The sequence below is a fragment of the Mytilus edulis genome, chromosome 3 (assembly GCF_963676685.1).
Source record: "Mytilus edulis chromosome 3, xbMytEdul2.2, whole genome shotgun sequence".
Lineage (NCBI taxonomy): Eukaryota > Metazoa > Mollusca > Bivalvia > Mytilida > Mytilidae > Mytilus > Mytilus edulis.
Window position 1 is genome coordinate 56,846,811 of NC_092346.1, and position 21,098 is coordinate 56,867,908.

Below are 21,098 nucleotides of genomic sequence, written 5' to 3' on the forward strand. Positions count from 1 at the left end.
AAGTATGAAGCATCCAGGTCTTCCACCTTCTAAAATATAAAGCTTTTAAGAAGTGAGCTAACACCGCCGCCGCCGGATCACTATCCCTATGTCGAGATTTCTGCAACAAAAGTTGAAGGCTCGACAAAAATGATATTAGTGAATTTAAAAAAACCTTGAAGTTTGAAACTGCATAATCAAATAAAAGTAACTAGCACTATGTTCGTGTTGCTTATTCTTTAGTTTTCTATGTTGTGTCATGTGTTCTATTGTTTGTCTGTTTGTCTTTTTCATTTTCAGCCATGGCGTTGTCAGTTTATTTTTGATTTTTGAGTTTGACTGTCCTTCTGGTATCTTTCATCCCTCTTTAATTATCATCTTTATAAGAAAATCAAACACAAAAAATACATCTTGATAACTATATAAATCTTTATGAAGTCATACAAGAATATATGTAAAATCATTCTTTGATAGATGGTCAAAATTTCATTTTCTAAAGAAGTTTGGCCTATACTAAAAAGATTATGAACTGTATTGGTTTTCAAGAACAAAACTTCTGTTATTTTCTTTCTGTGAATTAATAGATTGTTTATTGACTTTAAATGTTTTGTTTTATCCTGTTTTTTGTATTGTCTTTCCTGTTACTAATTGTGAGTGCTTAATTGTCAAAGATTAAGGTATTGTGACCTGCGAAGATGTTCAAATAATCAAACATTTCATTATGTGTATACAAATATATCTATATGTATGTACTATACAAAGTCACTTATGTATAAAAATAGTTTATACTTTTACTTTAACCATAGTCACAGGATAGACAGTTTATTCTATGGTTTTTTTATAATGTCCTTTCTAAATTATAATGTCTAAAATAAAAAAATAAAACTTCATTCTCAACAAAAATCAGATCAGAAATAAATCAGAGTAACATTTACTTTTTCCAAACTGTTCCTTAATTAACAAATATTTTATTGAAATTTTCTAAGTATTAGATGAATATATTTAAATATAAGTTCTTATTCGTGGTTGAAGATATTTTGTAATAAACAGGTCACATGACTCATTCTGTCTCCAAATTTTGATGGTCTTTTTAAAAAATAACATTTTAATAGAAGATATCTTGCACTTTTTTCATTTCATCTAACAAAAAAAATATTTTATAATAACATAAGAGTAACTAGTGTTAAATTTCATAATGCATAAAGTAATTCTAAGGTATTTGACATCTCCATATGTCCTTGAAAAATATTTTGCTTACATTAGTAATGCACTAGTTTGTACCAATCTTTATTCCAATAAATGTCAATAATAAATTCTGTACCATTTATATCTATAAGTCTATTAACAAAGACAGCCTTCAAAATACTTCATAAAAAATATTTCACCTAAAAAAAAAATTAAAGAGCTGGGGAAATTTATTGTTCAATATAAAGATTTTTTAAGCCTCAGGTAGGCTAGCTATTATCATCTTTTATTTTCTTTCATTTTTCCTTTAAATGTAAAATTTTTGGTAATAAAATGTCTTTCTATGCATGAACAAATTTCTTTTAATTTGAATATTCTATAACACCACAACATTTTGTGGATTTTCCAAGATTTAAATCTACTGGTTAAATTAAATGGAAATACTAAAATTACCTTTACTCTGAACATAACAATGAAACAAACAAGGTCTTTTCCAAGAAAATCCTCTACCCATGATGAAGGAATTATAAACCTATTGTTTAAGCTTTGGGTTCCCATAGATTGGCAATAAGTACTGCTGATAGTAAACCTCAGTACCATAGTGTAAAGATTGAAAATGTGTGCTTAACCTTATTTAATATTGTGCACTCACTCAATCCTAGAGAAGATAAAAATATGCACTAGTACTAATATTATAGTTTTCATGATTTATACTGGCAAAATAGGAAAAAAATAGATAAAAGGGCAATTTAAACTCCTATAAGAAGATATACAACAGTTTTGGTGTAAAAGGAGTGTTGGTAGATCTTACAAAATTTCTGCTGTGTCAGATTTTCTCTATAATAATATTCAATCTTGAAAACACATAATTATACCCCTATGTTCTATTTTCAGACATGTTGGCGGGTCATCAGACACATCTTTAAAAAGCGAGTGCAGGTTATACGAAAATAGATGACATGCTTACAATAGCTTAAGCTTGTCATGGTGAACTTAAAACTCATTAGAAATGCCAAAATAAAGATGCTTGCAGCTTTTTTTTTAATTACAGTAAATAAATTAAACATGATATTGTTTAGTTTTGGGTATTGTATATTTAACTGTGATAATCAGCTGTAATAAACAATCATTAAGTCCATAGAAGAGATGTCAAGGGGAGTTCATTTTGCTTCTGGCCAGTTGTTCAATAAACATAGTTATGAATGACAGGTAAGCACAAATTTTTCCTCACCCACTGAACTATAAAGAAATTGTCCTGATTTATTCAACAATAGAAGTTTCTACAAAGCACACACCATGTATTCAAGTTTAATAATAAAAAACAAATTCTATTACAATTGGTTTGCTCCAATGGACCTCTTATTTGCTTTCTTTACAAGGTTAATTTCTCTTCAAAAGAACAGACTGTGACGTTCTAGATTAACATCTAGATAAAAATGAGTTATTATTTAACAGACCTTAAAATTATCACATACATTCGTTTTTCATAGGTATCCAGGCATAGATTTAATTTGGTTTATTTTCTAATTTTTTTAACTTGTGATCTCCTGCATCTAAATATATATCAAGTAATAAAAAACTGTTCATCTGTTTACAAACTAATTTTCATAATCAAATGGATCACAATTATATGAAAGCCTAAACTTCTTGCAAATATTTCCCCAAGATAACCATAAATAGTTATCAAAGGTACCAGGATTATAATTTAGTACACCAGACGCGTGTTTCGTCTACATAAGACTCATCAGTGACGCTCATATCAAAATATTTATAAAGCCAAACAATTACAAAGTTGAAGAGCATTGAGGATCCAAAATTCCAAAAAGTTGTGCCAAATACGGCTAAGGAAATCTATGCCTGCCAGAATAAGAAAATCCTTAGTTTACAATTGCACAGTCATGACAGTACATGAGCTTTCTTGAGAGATGCCATGGTTAATATTACTTTTTTTGGTAATAGGAATCATTGAAACAGATACTTTCACAAGGAGGTAAAAAAACTTTTGTAATTTCTGTCAAACTGGATGAGAAATTCAATATCCTATAGAAAAGAAAATGACATATATATATGCATAAACTACTTTTGTAGTACAGTGCTTAATATTCAATTTTCCCTAAGCCTGGTAATTTTATATCCTAGATATAATTAACATTCAAAGGATAGAGTTTTTTTTTATTTACAAAAATTTTAATGATTTCTCTTTCATGTCACTATGCCTTTACTCTGAGGACACACAAACTAGAAAAATTTAAACCTTCTCATTGGCAGACAGGCCATGCATACAAAAGAATTCCCCAACATTTCAATGGCATTAATGGGATGTTAAGCTAGGATTTCTGAATAAAGTTATTAACCAAAGCTTCACTTTTGAACTTTTGATCAGTTATACAGATAGATGTTCATTTTAACATCTAAAAATATAATGAATTCTGATTCTATCACAGATTACAACACTTTATGTATTTCCTTTAAAGCTGATGGTATCTCAGTTAACAAGATGGTTTAATAGTGTATCCAAAGCCATGTTATTGCTTGTGTGATAAACACGCCCCCTTCCCCTCCAAAAAATACATGAAAAATGTACAACTTTTTATAAAATATGCAAAAAAGCTGGTACTCAAGAGAAGAGGAGATAAAATAACAACGAGAAGACAAAAAAAATAACAAAGATACAATGTATATTTAATTGCCTACAACTACATTTTGTAATTCTTTATAATTGTCCATTTGTACTGATCCACTTAACATTCAAGCTGGGATAAGAACAGTTTAATTGACTTTCATTTGCTTACAGGCAAATATTTTACATGTAATTGTATTCAGTCCAGTTAAAGAAACCTTAAAATTTCAAATTCAAGAAATGCTTGAAATTTCAGTAAGGTGAGAATGTTACCTTAATTATATATAATGTTCCCTTAAAGGAGCCACTGTGACTTTGAGATGAAATCAGCAATAAAGTTTACTGTTCCTTTGCTTGTTTTTTTCATGTGTGTGAAGTGATTTAATCATTTTGTGACATGTATTGATATACAATTTATACAATATCCTTTCTTTAATTGAGTCTATAATTATAATAATTATTGATTCATAGGCATGATAGGTGGGTAAATGTGGCACTCAGCAGTATCTGGTAAACAAGAAAACAGTTACTAAAAAAGTTTAATATAAAGAAAGCATACTTACTGGTTACAGTCAAGGCTGCAATAGTAGAACTTTGTCCAGTTCCAAAGGCATTACTTGCAAAACATTGGTATGTGCCCTGGTCATTGCTGTCTGTATTCAATATGGTAAGTCCTGGTACAGATGTAGTAGAACCACTGTACTTGTTTGTATTTGTACTGGAAAAAATATTGGTAACAAATCCATTCACAGTTCGCTGCCAAAATACTTGGTTAAGTGCAGATGATGACGTTACTGAACAAGCTAATGTTATTTGTCCTCCAGCATTTATAGAGTAAGATGTCAGTGGAATAGAGACTAATGGAACTACAACAAAAAAGCAAGAAATTAAATAAAAAAAAGCTTTGACTAAATATGTATGTTTCATTTCATGTGTGACAGGATTGTTACCCGTAAGCGGTTGAGCTAAGGAAGTACTTCTTTAGCTCAGTTGGTTAACACGCTGCCTTGTAACACAGAGATCTTGAGTATAAGTCCCCGTGGAGACAAGCAATTTTGTGAGGAAATTCATCCTCTCCAGATACATTGGCGCCCAACCAAAAAAAAACAAGGTGGTAAAAGAGGAATTCTAGCTAGGGTATGTTTGTGTGAGAGTCATAATGGTATGACGAGGTGGGGTAAGTGTGACAGGATTGCTTACCTTAGAACACTTGGTACCAAAGAAATGTAAATACTTAGTCAGCCATAACAGAGATCACGGGATTGAGTCCTGGTGAAAACAAGCTTTTGTAATGAAATTCATGCTCTACGGTTACACATATTTTCGGGATGACAGGATTTAAATTTATTTAAATTCTGGACCTCAGGATTTCATGTTTTTAAGCCCCGGACTTTCGGATCAGGACATCCCCCCCACCCCACCCATATAACAATATCAGAGACCTATAATGTGGGTCTCATTGGGGTCTAAGCGTGACGCAGGATTGCCGATTTTTTTGTAAGCGTGATACGTAAAAGTCAAATTATTGTGTTGTGAAAATGGGAAAAAAGGTGTAGCGGGATCCGGGAAATGACGAAAAAATGAGAATTGCTTACGTACATAGTGTAAACAGGATACAGGAATCTGACAAAACAGTAAGTGGGATCTGGGATTGGAACCCCCCAATGAGACCCCCTATAACACATGTCTCTGACAATATTATAATTTCAATTAAGGTCAAGTAACAGTGAACGTTTTCAGCCTTTTTATTTCGAGTATTTTGGTGTTTTGACGTTTTCTTTCTCGTTTTCTCATGTTTGTTTGGCTCAATTTGCGTGATTCGTCTTTCCCCTTATTTATTTTCCGTGTTTCCTGTCTGTGCTCTTAATTTCTCGTGCATGTCCCGCATTTGATTTAAAAGTCAGTGTGTTATACTGAATACCTATTGAAATTTGTGTAATCTAATATTACAGCTGTTACATTAATGCTAGCAAGACAAATCTTTGTTTGGCTTGCTTGCTTTGTTTGTATCAATGTTTGCTCAAGCATGGCAATTAAGATAGGCTGGGTTTCAGCTTGCATACATCATACTTAAATTTTAGTGGACGTTATGTTTAAGGTTAAGGACACTGAATTTTAAAACATCGCATGACAAATATTCTCAGGCAGGATTCTACTTCGTCAAAATTATCTCCCCATAACGGCAGTTCATTTTCACAATTGTAGAAATGGAAGCCAATATTATTTTTTTTTCATTTTCATCATCCAACTAAAGTCAACCGGTAGCTTTGCTATATAAAAATGATAGAATCTGAAGCGAGATGATGTATCAAATACTCTTTCTTTGTACGTTTTCAAAACAAAATATTCATCTCAAACACACCCTAACATAAAAAAGGTGGACTCGATTTTCTCTTTCCGATACAATTGTTACCCATTTATTGGAATTTTTTCTTGAGTTACATAATGGAAGGGCAGATACGGAAATAACTGAACTAATAGATTGATATGTTATAAGAAAAACAATATAAGGTCAATGTCATAAAAATATATAACTTTTTTTTTCACTCGGCGCAAAACTGTGGAAGTGTAGTTTCTCATCATCATTCAAGAAAACAGTTTATATTTTTCTTTCATTGACCAATTATTGTATTTTTACAGGTGATGAAACATGTGAAATATTTGTCATGTGATGTTTTAAAATTAAGTGTCCTTAACCTCAAACGTAACGTCCAATAAAATTTAAGTATGATGTATACAAGCAGAAGCCCCGCCTATCTTAATTGCCATGCTTGAGCAAACATTGATACAAACAAAGCAAGGAAGCAAGTCAAACAAGAATTGTCTTGCTAGCATTAATGTAAAAGCTGTAATTGATCTATGTTGTTACCATTCTACTTTTGCAATATGTATGGTATCAATGAAGTCCATCAAATTTCTATGAATATTTTTTTCTTCAAATAAGATGCAAGTTTTCTTCAAATAAGATGCTAAAAGTTGACCGCAAGGTCTCCATGTCTATTAATAAAGGCTGCATGATCTCCAAGAACGACTGAGTAATAACTTAAGGTAATTTTTCCTTAATATTTACGATTTTATTCCTCGTGCTTCGTTTTTCCAAATTTTTATTATTTTTCGTGCAACGTTTTTGCAATTTCTATTTCCCGTGTTTCCGTGTTCAGTACCCCCCTTTACCACCCTCAGATAATATACATGCACTGTACGTTTTGTGTCTTTTATGACCGTGATCCTGGTTGACCTCTGCTTGCTGTGAACAAAAAGCAGCTATGTGCATCGTATTATATTTTATCTACAACACTTTTTTCACCAACCGGAAATCTATTTTCTAATAAGCAAACTCAAAGACGGCAGTCAATATTCCGCGTCATGAACTCGGTACTATGACCGTGCCTAGTCCGAGATTACTCTGACGTCCAACGGCAAAACGCCAGACAAGCTGGGGCCGTGGGACTGGCATAATAACCGTTGGACGTCAGAGTAATCTCGGACTAGACCGTGCCCCCGCTGTACGACACTCAGTTCCATAGGCGGATCCAGGGGGGTCTGGGGTTGGAACCCCCTTTTTTTTACGATCAATGCATTTGAATGGGGACATGTGGTTGGACCCCCCCCCCCTTTATCCTGGATTGGGAACCCCTTTTTAAAATGGCTGGATCCGCCCCTGTCCTTAGATCAGTCAGAGCCCCCTTTATGAAAAGTTCTGGATCCGCCACTTATTTCCAAACCGTGGCGTAGACCAGAGACAGAGTCATATGAAACCTCAAATTATAAAAAAATGATCCGGCATATTTTTTTATATAACAAAGTTGAATAGTTGTCATTATTAAACTTATGTACATATAATTTTTTTCTTTAATTTGTCCACATTTCATGCCAAGAAATTGCCTCTGTTTTAATTTTGAAAATATCCATGAAGCAAATTACATGGATGATTAATAATTGACCATTTGGTATATTGCCGTATTGTAAATGAATGTAGGACAGAAGTCACAGTGACTGTGACTTTTTGCTCTGTGACTTTTTGTCCTGTGACTTTCTGTCCGTTTACCTTCTAAACGACACGTACATGAAGATCGTAAATTACTGAATTTGTTGAATGAAAGTAATTCTTTAACTACTAATGGGTGCCGTAGGAGGTCGACCGGGATTTTTAGCGAGGATTTCTTGACATGAAAACTCAGAGTTAGAATTCATAGAACAGAAAAAAGGGCAGTGGCAAATATTTCGTGTATATTTCAAACATAGAGAGGATAACCCCGGCATCCTTTGCCAAAAAAAACCCTTTATTTTCTTTTATGTGCCTTCGAACTTTATGTTATGAAGTGTAGTTTCACTTTCCATATTAGGTATTTATTCTCATGTAAGCTCCGCGTGGTAAAAATCACGTAATGCAGGAATATAGTATCTTGGAGTTTCCTAGCAAACAACATGCATGTATATAACGGCATTGTAGATTTTCTTATTAAATAAATTAAGTTTCCTGTCCGGTACATGAATAGATCGGTTAGAAAGCAAGGTTTTGATTTAATCGGAAACCTTAATTTGAAGGTTGAAAATAGACAGCACAAAACACAAAAAAGGGGTGGAGGAGGGGGGGGGAGGTCCAAAGGGAATGTTTTTATCTTATGAACTCTACATGTGAAAGAATATTTTTTTATTTAATTAAAAGAGAGAAAAACAAATGTAAGACAAATTGTGAATGGTCTTTCATCCTTTTTCCCGAGAGAAGAAGTTAACTTTTTTTACTTGATTGCTTCCAGGAAGCAATTCGCCGACATATTTTCTGTATTCAAAGTGACCTTAGCGTGACCCTCCTCGTAAACGTCCGGTGATCGCAATACGCATGGATCTGTCACTGAAATAAACTATTGTCTGATTATACATGTTATACACGTGCTCAATATACATGCCTCTTTGTTGATTGTTTACTATAAGGTGACTATATAATATATAATTATATATATATATATATATACAACTCGTCTAAACATCAACCCAACAATGTTAGATCTGTAAATTTGCTTTCGCAAATTTTTGGTTCTTCCCTCGCCGGGATTCGAACCCATGCTACTGTGATATCGTGACACCAAATCGCCTGCACTGCAGCCGTCCCGCTAGACCACACGACCACCTGGGCTCTACATATCTATATGATCATCTGCTACCAAAGAAAAACACACAAAGATCGCTTGAGAGATTACAATCAAAAACTGCCCACACAAAAAAATAGAAACATGTATCAAAGACACATTTTTCCTGATTAACTGAGTACAATTTTAAACTTTATGAGCTTTTATTTTACAAGACAAAGTGTTGAAACACGTGCCGAAACTTTGGCAACTGAGTCTTGGAAGTTTCCCTTTATATCGTAGTGTCCATCAACAGTGATACCGATTGGGTAAAAGGATGGCGATACTAATTAACGCGCTTAACTTCATAGCGTACGCTCGAGGTCAAGAGAGTATAAAGCTAAACATAAAAACGTTTAGAGAGTATCACACCAATAGTGACATAAACAGAACATGTAAGTGTGTCTGCCGGACAGCATTTATTCATTGGCTAGAGGTATAGGGGGAGAGTTGAGATCTCACAAAACATGTTTAACCCCGCCACATTTTTTAGCCTGTCTCAAGTCAGGAGACTCTGGCATTTGATAGTCTTGTATGTTTTTTTAATTTTATATCATTTATATGTTTCATTTTCACTGACCCAGTACATAATTTTATTTAGGGGCCAACTGAGGCCAACCTCCGGGTGCGGGATTTTATCGCTGCGTTGAAGCCTTATGTTTGGCCTACGGCTGTTGTATGCTGTTGTTTCTTTGACAACTCCCCATTTCCATTCTCAATTTTATTTACTTCGGAACGGTTGCATTATTTTTTTAAACAAAATGCACCACTTTACATGCGGTCTGACTTCAGGGTCTGACAAATCTACATCTACTGGACGGATGGCACACCAAGAAACGAATGGTAACCACAACTATTAACACCATGTAGAAATGATGTAAACAAAATGCACCACTTTACATGCGGTCTGACTTCAGGGTCTGACAAATCTACATCCACTGGACGGATGGCACACCAAGAAACTAATGGTAACCCAAACTAGCAACACCATGTAGAAAGGATGTAAACAAAATGCACCACTTTACATGCGGTCTGACTTCAGGGTCTGGCAAATCTACACCTACTGGACGGATGGCACACCAAGAAACTAATGGTAACCAAAACTAGCAACACCATGTAGAAAGGATGTAGTGTCAGCTTCCACTTCTATTATTAAAAATAACCCATTAATCTTTAAAACCTTTAAATTTCTATAGAATATGTGCATACATTTTTAAACAATACTTCTACCACGTCATTTTATATCTTTTCTAGGAAAAAAATTTAAAACACTTCAAACAATTGTGACTTATCAGTGATTTCATTATGCTTCAACAAGTAAGCGAGTCACGATGGATCAGAATTGTTATGAAATACAACGACAATCGTCCCTGATTTTTAAAAAATAAATGATTTGCAATTGAAAATTGTGCTTTAAAATTTTAATATCTTTGTTTACAAAGATGTTTTAGATGATTTATTGAAAAATTATTAAACTGTTATTCAACGTCTCATTACAGTTATTATAGCATAATCTTTTATATTTTTTCTATAGTGATAATACATAATTCCTTAAAACTTTAGTTACTATACAGTTACCAGTGATTATACATTCCCCTGATAATTTTATGGATTATACGATTTACTGTAACATATACATACAAACACATTAAATCTGCACTGTATTTTTTGGTATGACTTACCTTGGGCATACGTTGGTTGTAAGAAGATCCCTATCAACACTACCAGTGGCAGCACCATCTTTGTAGTGCACACCATTTTGTCAGACTATCGAAAATGACAATTTCTGACCTCTTTCTTTTGCAGCACTTTAACCTAAAAAGTAGTAATACATATATATATATATACATATACAACTCGTCTAAACATCAACCCAACAATGTTAGATCTCTAAACTTGCTTTCGCAAATTTTTTGTTCTTCCCTCGCCCGGATTCGAACCCATGCTACTGAGATATCGTTACACCATGAATGAACTTTATTCTCACAAAACTACATGTCATAGTTACAGAGAAAATATATATTTACAATTACATATATGATTATATAAGCATGCACATGTGTGAACAAAACTAAACGTAACTTAACTTGGAGGACATACCAAATCGCCTGCACTGTAACCGGCGCGCTAGACCACACGACCACCTGGGCTTCAAAAATGAAGCTTTCGGTGACCGGGTGTTACCTTTCCACGTCAGTTTTAATCTAGCGTCGTACTACAGTACATGATATGAAGATGTTATTTTTACAGATCAGCTAAATGATCTATAGTAAAGGATCCTACAAATTAATGTAAGATACAGTCACAGAAATAATTATATTTATAAGTATGTCTGAACCAGTGACAACTCTACAACAGATGGGAACCTAAAATTGCCATGCAATGTTTAGATGGACGTAAACTTTAATTCAGTTAAAGACGAGATTGTTTTGTGCATAATGAGCACTTAATATAAAATAAACGTCCCAATGTGTTTTACTTGTGTATGTGTAACTAAAATTGATTCGTACATGTGGGTATCGGGGGAAAATCTGACGAATCAGTTAAACACGAGATTTTTGTATGTATAAATGAGCCTTTTATAAGATATAAACGTCCCAATTTTTGGCTTCTGTATTGAGTGATTATAATTGATTAATACATTTTGGTGTCAGAAGAAAACCAACTAATATAACTTTGTTATTCACCGCTTTAAAATTAATTATATAGAAATCCGACTCCGTAAATCTGTCTTACTCTATTCAACAACGCCCACCGTTACTTTCAGAACCAGTTCTATGGGGCGTTAAATGTCCGCAAACATGTTTCAAACGTATAAATTTTTAAAATGGAAGGTATAAGTACTTAAGAAAATACAAATACTGAAAATACCCCAAAGGTCAATACATTAGAAATTTGTCACTTATTATGATTAAGTTTGTTAAGATGAGTGACTGTCAACCTGTTTTTTTTTAGAAGAGCGAACAAAATAAAACTTTTTTTGTGTGTGTGACATATAATCAGTTCAAAGCTCTAGATTTTTTCCCCATTCGAATGAAAAAATATATATTGATTACACATCTTTTTTCTCATTCGTTAAAGGTCACATGGTTTGCCGATATTTAACTTAAGACGTAACATGGAGAATATAGTGAAGAACAATACATGTGTGGCACTTATATATATATATATACGCCTCCATACATAATGTATGGTTAAAAGCCATTATAGTTTGACCCTGGGGCTAGATTCAATATGAAAGCAAGCACTTTATTTAAGCACTGGACACAATCAATATATAGTAGTAAATAGAGTATCAATGAAAGTCTGGGACATTTAAGACAAGTAATTGATAACTATAATATTAAACAATGAAAACTAGATGTTTAAACTCCAATGATTTTGGTGAATTAACATAGTTTCACGAAATAAAAAAATAATAAAACATGGTAAATATATACATTGTATATAATTATTAAGTTACAGTGAAGCTAATAATTCTGCTTGTATTGGCTATTGATTATCGTCTATAAATTCTTTCATCTTTTACTGTTGTTTGATAAAACATGTGAATAATTATTTGTATTAATCCCGGCGTATTACAATCTGTTCTAATTGATTTGTTTGTCATAAAGGAAATATTAAACTCGACACTACAACACATTTTACACTAAATTGCGACACATAACTATTCAAATCGCTACTTTTTCACCTGGAGACAGTGGACCAATTGACAGCAAACTATCAACTTCTGAATTCACAGTTAAGCTTAGTTTACTTTTGTAGGAAGTTATTTCCTTCTGAATTTGAAATTGTAAATACGCCTATAAAATTAACAGACTATAACCAGTTATTATTTGCTTGTGTCGTTTTGGTGCTGTCTCATTGATGTTTAGCTAACATATTTGTCTATACATAATACATTTGTAGAAATAAGAAGATGTTGTATGACCGTATGAGTGCCAATGAGACAACTTTCCATCCAAGTCACAATTTGTAAAAGAAAAGGTACGATATTCAACACGTAGCCTTGGCTCACATCGAACAGAAAGATATAAAGGGTCACAAAAATGTATGGTGTCAACCCATTCAAAGGTGGAAAAACAACGGTCTAATCTATATAAAAAACTTGATTTAAACCATATATATAAGATGAAATGGTATGATTGCCACTGAATTAAACAACTCTCCACCAGAGACCAAATAAAGTAGAAGTAAACATTTCAAGGTCAATATAAGGATTTCAGCAATGACCAAACCCTTAGTTAGCTTTGCCTGAAAACGCTCCGAAATGACAAATGCTTGAACAATTCCAGAGAGCAAACTATATATGTTTACAAGACAATAAACGAAACTAATTCTGATATACAGCAACACACGGTAACCACAGAAATACAGACTCTGATTACATATGTATAGTTTATTAGCTAGTTACATTTCAGCAATATTTATTTACTTTTTTTTAGTGCAATGATAAATATACGATTATTTTATGTCTCAAATTGTGTTGTGTTTGGTACATTCTTTATACATGCACTAGTTGTATAACCGAATGAAACAGATACGGTTTTCAGTCTCTTAATGTTTGTAAGTGGTGATCAAAATTATAAAGCGTTGAACATTACATATGCTAGGTTGTTTTTTTCATTTTAATTTAAAAGTGGACTCTAGTGTTGAACTGGAAGTTTAAAAAAAACACGTTCAAGCCCGAAAATTACCAATTACACTCATGGTTAGACCTAGAAGTGAAATTCAAGGTAAGGTGGTTATTATTTAAAATTTATCTTCCTATGTCTAGTACCACAAAGTCATGTGAACAAACTTATTCAATTTCAATTCTGGCCAGCTTTAATGATTTAAAAAAGACAATTCAAATAAGAAGATACCTTAACATTTGTATTTTTGATTATCCTAACATTAACGTTGGTCATTTTTGTACACCTACCGTGACAATGAGGCAAAAGATTTTTGAGACATATCGAGACATGTATTCTTAACTTTGACAGTACACACATAGTAGGGAGTAATACTAAAAGTACAATAAATTTACTTTTGATAAATAACCGGTATATATTCGATTGCTTTTATTCATATTCATTCAAAATAACTATCTATTTCACTGTCGACTTATTCAATAAAATACAAATAACAAATACTTAAGTACTATATATCTAGCATTTATTCATTTCTGCAATTTAATGATAAAAAAAATAAAAAACAGCATGTCCAAAAAATACTTACAATGCGGTGTAAGAAAAAGACATGATTTATATCTTTAGCAGTTAATAGAGCTTCAGAGAAAAAATGTTTAGCATTGCATTCAATAACAGAAATTCCCTTTTTAAGGTATTTCAATCTGGTTTTCATGCATACTTTTAGACAAGTTTGATGTGTTACTGGCTTGGTTTTATAACTAAGTTTGCCTTTACATATGTTTGTTTATTGACTTCTGGGATATTTTGAGTAAAAAGATAAAAAAAAAAGTACTCATGTAAAATGGCTTTATTTTTAGAAACGTGAAGGAAAAATGCTCAGTACGGGTCTTGGTGTGTCTATGGATTTCGAGATACATGTATATTGGGTCAAAAGATCAAACATATTTATGTATGGCTCTTTTTGCTGCGTGAGTTAAAATACTGAGTACGACGTAGGCTTTGAGTATTTCAGTAACAAAATACAAAATCAGGAACAAACAGCCTGCCCACAACATACCTTTACATTTATTGATATTCAGCCTTACATCTCTTTAAAAACTATTGCATTAAAGATTTCCAATTTGCTGATATATTCAAAATATTAAAGTTTCTAGCCAATAACACATCATCGTACATGATAAGTGTAGTTTTCAACTAATAGAGGAAATAAAAAAATCAAACTCCCGTTTAATCATAATGGCCGCAAGCACGAATACAATTGAAGTTAATAATATTTTTTATAGCAATGCCTGCTCAGATTGTATTTAATTAGTTAATGTTGAAATAAATGCATGCACATAAAGGCAATACTTTACAGACACTCCCATCTCATGCCGGTAGTATCTGATACCCAGCCATTACGCATCTAAGAAACGAGTATACCTTGTTAATGATATAACATAGTTTGGGTGTACATAATCAGTCTTCATTGGATTTTAATCGGTTATTTGGAGGTTCTTCTGTGTTTTCTTCTGATGTAATGAGATTTAAATATACATATTGAATGACACAGTTCAAATAAATTTTAATTGATTTGTCAGCATTCTGGTCAGTGAAACTAAAATAGAGCAAACTCATTGAGCCGGAACAAAATTTTAAATGTCTATTAAATCCTAAAAACCGGTTTTCCTTCCTTTCAACAAATATTTCCAATATCAAATATTTGTAGAATCATTGAAATAATACGCTGTTAAATTGAACTTGCTTTTGAATAGCTGCTTTCTTACAAACAAAATTATATTCGAATACGATTAAAATTCTTAAAAAACATATGCTTCACAGATGCATATTTGACTATAATCATAATACTACAAAAGTAAAAACTTGATCAAGTAAGAGAAAATGGCTGATTACTTGTTTAAATATGCATTTGGTTATGCAGCACACTTCAAATTATACTTTACATAAACAAGACAGTCCATGCAAAGTTGTTACATCAAGTTTTGCTGATATTAGTATTGCTTTTCACTGTTTATTAGCTGTATACATTTTATCTTATCTAGCAAATTCCATTTATACCACTGGCAATGGTAATTAATTAGACAATAGTTACTTTTGTAATATGCTTACTTTCTACCTTTTTTTCTTAGAATCTCATATATTTTTAAAAAGCCAAAATACATCTCCCATTTTCGTATATGGTAACAGTCATATAATACAATACAATTGATGATGATAATGGTGGAAGTTTGTAGTGTTAACTGTTTGCAATGCTTTTACTACAAAATTATGTAGCCAACTTATAAAAATGCTAAAGCTTAAAATATTACAACAGAGTAAGATAGCATCTTTACTTTTTAAGACTCATTTCCATTATTGTCTCACAGATTGAGTTTCATTGAATTTTGCAAAGCATTAAGCCAATTTTAAGGAGTCGTAGATCTCAGATTTTCAAAGACTATAATAGTTTGCTAGTGGTAATCAATAGCTCACGATTTATTTTTAATGTAAAAATATAATTCCGTTAATAAAAATAATGATTGTATAAATTAAGAGAAAACTTACCGGTTAGATCTAGCCGACTACCACCCGATGACTGTGAATTTAAATACCTGATCCTGAAAGTGACTATACACGCCCACTATACCTTCACCAAACAATGTGTCAAATGACAATATATAGATCTAGATCCAATACTTGTTTTCAAAAGAAACTTTAATGTAGTGGGTATAAGGTATTTCAACTTCGTTTTAAATCTAAGGATTATTTATTTCGTAATGTTTTTAAATGCTCTTGCGGAAAGATTTACGTAATACTAGTTCTGATCTTATACTTAGTGTAATTAGGTCCTTTATTTTTGTGATTATACCAGCTGTATTTAATTATTTTCCATTCAAGGAATCTCCGTTTTGAAATATTTTTTGAAAGAAAAAAATAGCCGTTTGAATAGAACAAAAGGAGATAATAAAGACGCTTCTTTAAAATGCTTAAGTATCCATGTAATGTTATATAACCTCAATTGACAATTTAGAGACGAAATCTTTTTAATGCTTTGTTGATTACACTGGAAACGGAACATTTGACTTCTTTACTTATCATTGATATCATGTTGATAGTCCTAAATATAAAGCTTAACTATCACACAAACTTAACATGGTCATATAAACCAAGCAAGAAATACCTGTACACCTTACAATCATTCAATACACTAAATATAGCTGATCTATTGCTTATAGTTTCTAAGAAACAAACTTAACCAAGAAAACTAAACAATGATCAATGAACCATGAAAATGAGTTCAAGGTCAGATGAATCATGCTAGGCAGACATGAACAGCTTGCAATTCTTCCATACAACAAATCTAGTTGCCCTATTGCTGGTAGTTTAATAAAAACAGACCAACACAAAAAAAAAACTTAACACTGATCAATGAACCCTGATAAGAAGGTCAAGGCAAAAAAAACAAACATGCAAGACTGACATGAACATTATAAAATATCTCCATACACCAAATATAGTTGACCTATTGCATACAGTGTTAGGTAAAAAAAAAAAAAAAGACCAAAACTCAAAAACTTAACTTTGACCACTGAACCATGAAAATGAGGTCAAGGTCAGATGACAGCTGCCAACTAGACATGTACACATTACAATCATTACATACACCAAATATAGTAGACCTATTGCATACAGTTGAAGAAAAACAGACCAAAACTTAACTATAACCACTGAAACATGAAAATGAGGTCAAGGTCAGATGACACCTGTCAGTTGAACATGTAAACCTTACAGTCCTTCCATACACCGATTATACTAGACATATTGCTATTGTATCTGAGATATTATGGACTTGACCACCAAACTTAACCTTGTCTATTGATCCATGAAATGAGGTCGAGGTCAAATGAAAACTGTGTGACGGGCATGAGGACCTTGCAAGGTACGCACATACCAAATATAACTACCCTATTACCCATAATTAGAGAAAAAATAACAAAGAATCTTATTTTTTTTTTTCGAGTAGTTACTGAACCATGAAAATGAAATCAAGGACAATGAATATGAGACAGACGGAATCTTCGTAACATGAGGCATCTATATACAAAGTATGAAGCATCCAGCTCTTCCAACTTCTAAATGTTATGTAAAGCTTTTAACAGAACATAGCTAACGCCACCACCGCCACCACCGCCGGATCACTATCCCTATGTCGAGCTTTGTGCGACCGAGATGGATGAGTTCAGTCAAATATGGTAGCTTGAATGATAATTTCTTTTTATCTTTTATTATTGTAGACAGACAAGACAATATTTTATTTGAGTCTCACCTCTTATAAAACATTTACATGATATTACAATTTCCAACATTTACATAATATTACAATTTCCAATATAAAACAAGAGCCACTCTAAAAAGAGTTATGAGAGACTAAATGGTATATGCATTTACATAATTATTTACATATATATATACACACATAAAATATAAAACATAAAAAAAATTAAAAGGATGCAAATTTTAAGAATATAATAAACATTTTCTTTTATGTAAAATATCATAGCAGATTTTGGCAGTATTAAAGTAAACATTTTCATCACTAAATAAAAATACAAATGTATCGTCATCTGACATACTATTAAAATCATGACAAAAAGAATTAGCATGACTAAACAACACAGCACGAAAATCTGCATATAGTGTACATTATTGTATGTTTCAGTCTAACAGTTTACGAGTTAAAGTCACAACTTTTCACCTTTTTATTGATACTCCATATGTCACCTTAGTTGAACGGTTCTACAGTTTTTGTGTTTCATAACAAAAGAAAAAAGCATTTATAAACAATAGGTAATAACTAATTAAATTACTACAAAAAGTAATTTTAGTTTTTTTGGGTTATAATCCTTAATACCATATTATAAAAGTCAAATAGCTATAGATTAAATACACACATACTTAGAGCTACAAGTATATTCTATTAATTACAACAGAGATTTTCGTAAACCTTCTAATCTGATGTTCCCAAAAGTATAATAATATAATAATTGAAGACCCCCCCCCCAAAAAAAAAAAACCCATTTCAGACGTTAAATTTTAAGTCTACTGTTCTATATACACTACACCTGATATAGCAATTTGTTTTTTGAAGGGTTGCCTCCTACTTATATTCAACTTATTTATTCAAAACACACACACTGCATGTTTGTTTGTGCTTAGATTTTTGTGTATCAATATCTGCTCAGAAAATATGTTAATTTGCTTTCAAGTTGTGTATATAACCAATAACATGTTTTTATTTCATCTCCTCGCATTGGACATTAGAAATTAATAGCCGAATACATGAATTCAATGAAACAGTTCAACCATATAGGTATAGATGTAAGTATGGACTCTTAATATTTATTTAACCTTGTATTGGTCGGATAACTAATATTGAAAAGAGAACATCTAATCAATACACAATACATTACAATACAATACAAATATGTTTATTATAGGGTACAATATTGAGATATTTCAATTAAATTACACCTGCCTATTGGACCTATAAGGCAGTATTTATACATATGTAAATTATTTCAAATTTATGTGTTGTTTGCATTTTGTTAATAATTGTTCTAAAAAAAGGGACGAAAGATACCAAAGGGACAGTCAAACTCATAAATCGAAAATAAACTGACAATGCAATGGCTAAAAATGAAAAAAAGACAAACAGAAAAACAATAGTAAACATGACACAACATAGACAACTAAACAATAAGCAACTCGAACCACACCCAAAACTTTGATTGATTTCAGGTGCTCCGGAATGGTAAGCAGATCCTGCTCCACATGTGGCACCCGTCGTGTTGCTTAGGTGATACTAGTATCAATCTGTTTCCAAGGATATTCAGACAAAAATAAATTAAACTTTTCACTGCTATACAAATATGGTTTCACTAAATCCAGAGAATAGTTGATCGCGTAGACTGCTGCAAAATTGGAAATCAACCAGAAAGTGTTATTCATATACAACTTGACTGAAGTCTACGGAGCCCCTCTAGGGACATGCAAAGAAAACACATTATATTGTGCGCACAACTTAAATATACTGTGCGCACAACTTAAATATATTGTGCGCACAACTTAAACATATTGTGCGCACAACATAATATAGTGTGCGTTAAATTCTTTGACCTTACACATGGTACGGGGGTTCAATGTCTCCTTTTTAAAGTGACAGAACGGAGAAATGCATAAGGTTTTCTTTTGAAATGGGACTAGATTACATGGAAATACTCTAGCAAAAAATCATCAGTGCATTTGTATCGACTCCTGACATGAATACTGAATAAATTACGTTTATTTCGTCTGAAACTTGGTTTACCAACAGACGCGTCGAAAGCCTCCGAGTTTATTGGAACGGTTTGAAACATACTTGGCAATAGAGCGAGGACACTATCGAACCTATGTAGACTTTCTTGTAACAAATATACAAATATTATTTGCACTTATGCATTATACTTTATTTCTGAAAATCTCAAGATTTTGTTTTGATTGACACAAGATTTACATGTTCCTCAATTCACGACTTTGACTTTGTTATGCTCCGTCGACGATAGAGATGGCCATTATATTTAAAAGTCTTTACGTCTGTTCATCCGTCCGTCTCTGTTTATGGTAAATGATTTGGTTATAGTTTATGATGAAGTTTTAGTGTCATCAACTTAAATGAATAATGTAGTTTCTCTAAACATCTCATTGTAAAAGTGTAAAGTAAGTCAAATCCACTGACAACTGAATACACGTACACAAGTTTTTTTTTATCATTAAAGATGATTATGTTTGTTCATGATTAAGTACGGTTTTGACCCAAAATGTACTGTTCGTTATTGAAATATGACGATGTGTTCAGTCTTAGAAATTCACCATGAAGTTATGATCAAATAGAGATAAAACTGAGTACATATATAAATCAAAAGATGCAATATGAGTGCCAATGAGACAGCTCTCCATCCAAATCATAATTTATTAAAAGTTAATAATTATTTGTTATAGTACGGTCTTCATTACGGAGCGTTGGCTCACACCTAACAGCAAACTATAAAAGGCCCAAAATGACTGTAACAAAACGATAAATATATGAACCACACCAATAAACGACTACCACTGAATAACAAGTTTCCGACATAGAACAATATGCTAATTATGATTTAGAATGTTTTTAAGAGTTGTGTACAAATGGCCAAGCTATAGATTCATTCTGATTAAAAGAAAAGAGGGCAAGAGGTCACTGATAGTATCTATTTTTGATCGATTCCAATATACAATTCTATGTTTGTACTCATTATGAAACTGAAATGTTACGAAGAAATTTACGAATAGTCAATGAAAAAGTATTCCTAAGTAGCATATTTTGAAAACAAACGAAACAATTTTGATTCAATTTTTCCAAATATGGTCTGTTTTGGGGCATCATTTATTCAAAGACTTGTGGGCCGATTGATCGCGATCGATGCGAGTACCAATGAGACAACATAATACATATACACCATAGCTCATACAAATACGGGTTATATTCTTCTCTTATAT

General features: G+C 32.3%; 2 protein-coding genes across 25 annotated transcripts in view; both read right to left on the reverse strand.

Moving 5' to 3' along the window:
- Positions 1 to 16,284, reverse strand: part of LOC139514373 (hemicentin-1-like) — an 89,605-nt gene extending 73,321 nt beyond the window's left edge. For 22 of the 24 annotated variants that reach the window (XM_071303512.1, XM_071303513.1, XM_071303525.1 and 19 more), the window contains exons 1-3: positions 16,092 to 16,221; positions 10,596 to 10,728; positions 4,348 to 4,650 (exon numbers count right to left, since the gene is read on the reverse strand). In XM_071303512.1, the coding sequence (XP_071159613.1) occupies positions 4,348 to 4,650; positions 10,596 to 10,671 (379 nt within the window). In that variant the 5' untranslated portion in view covers positions 10,672 to 10,728; positions 16,092 to 16,221. Of the gene's footprint in view, positions 1 to 4,347; positions 4,651 to 10,595; positions 10,729 to 16,091 lie in introns of all 24 variants that reach the window. The other 2 variants (XM_071303505.1, XM_071303522.1) reach the window with 2 other exon arrangements.
- LOC139514377 (exportin-1-like) overlaps positions 1 to 21,098 on the reverse strand; it is a 667,034-nt gene that overhangs the window by 432,405 nt on the left and 213,531 nt on the right. The window lies entirely within an intron of this gene.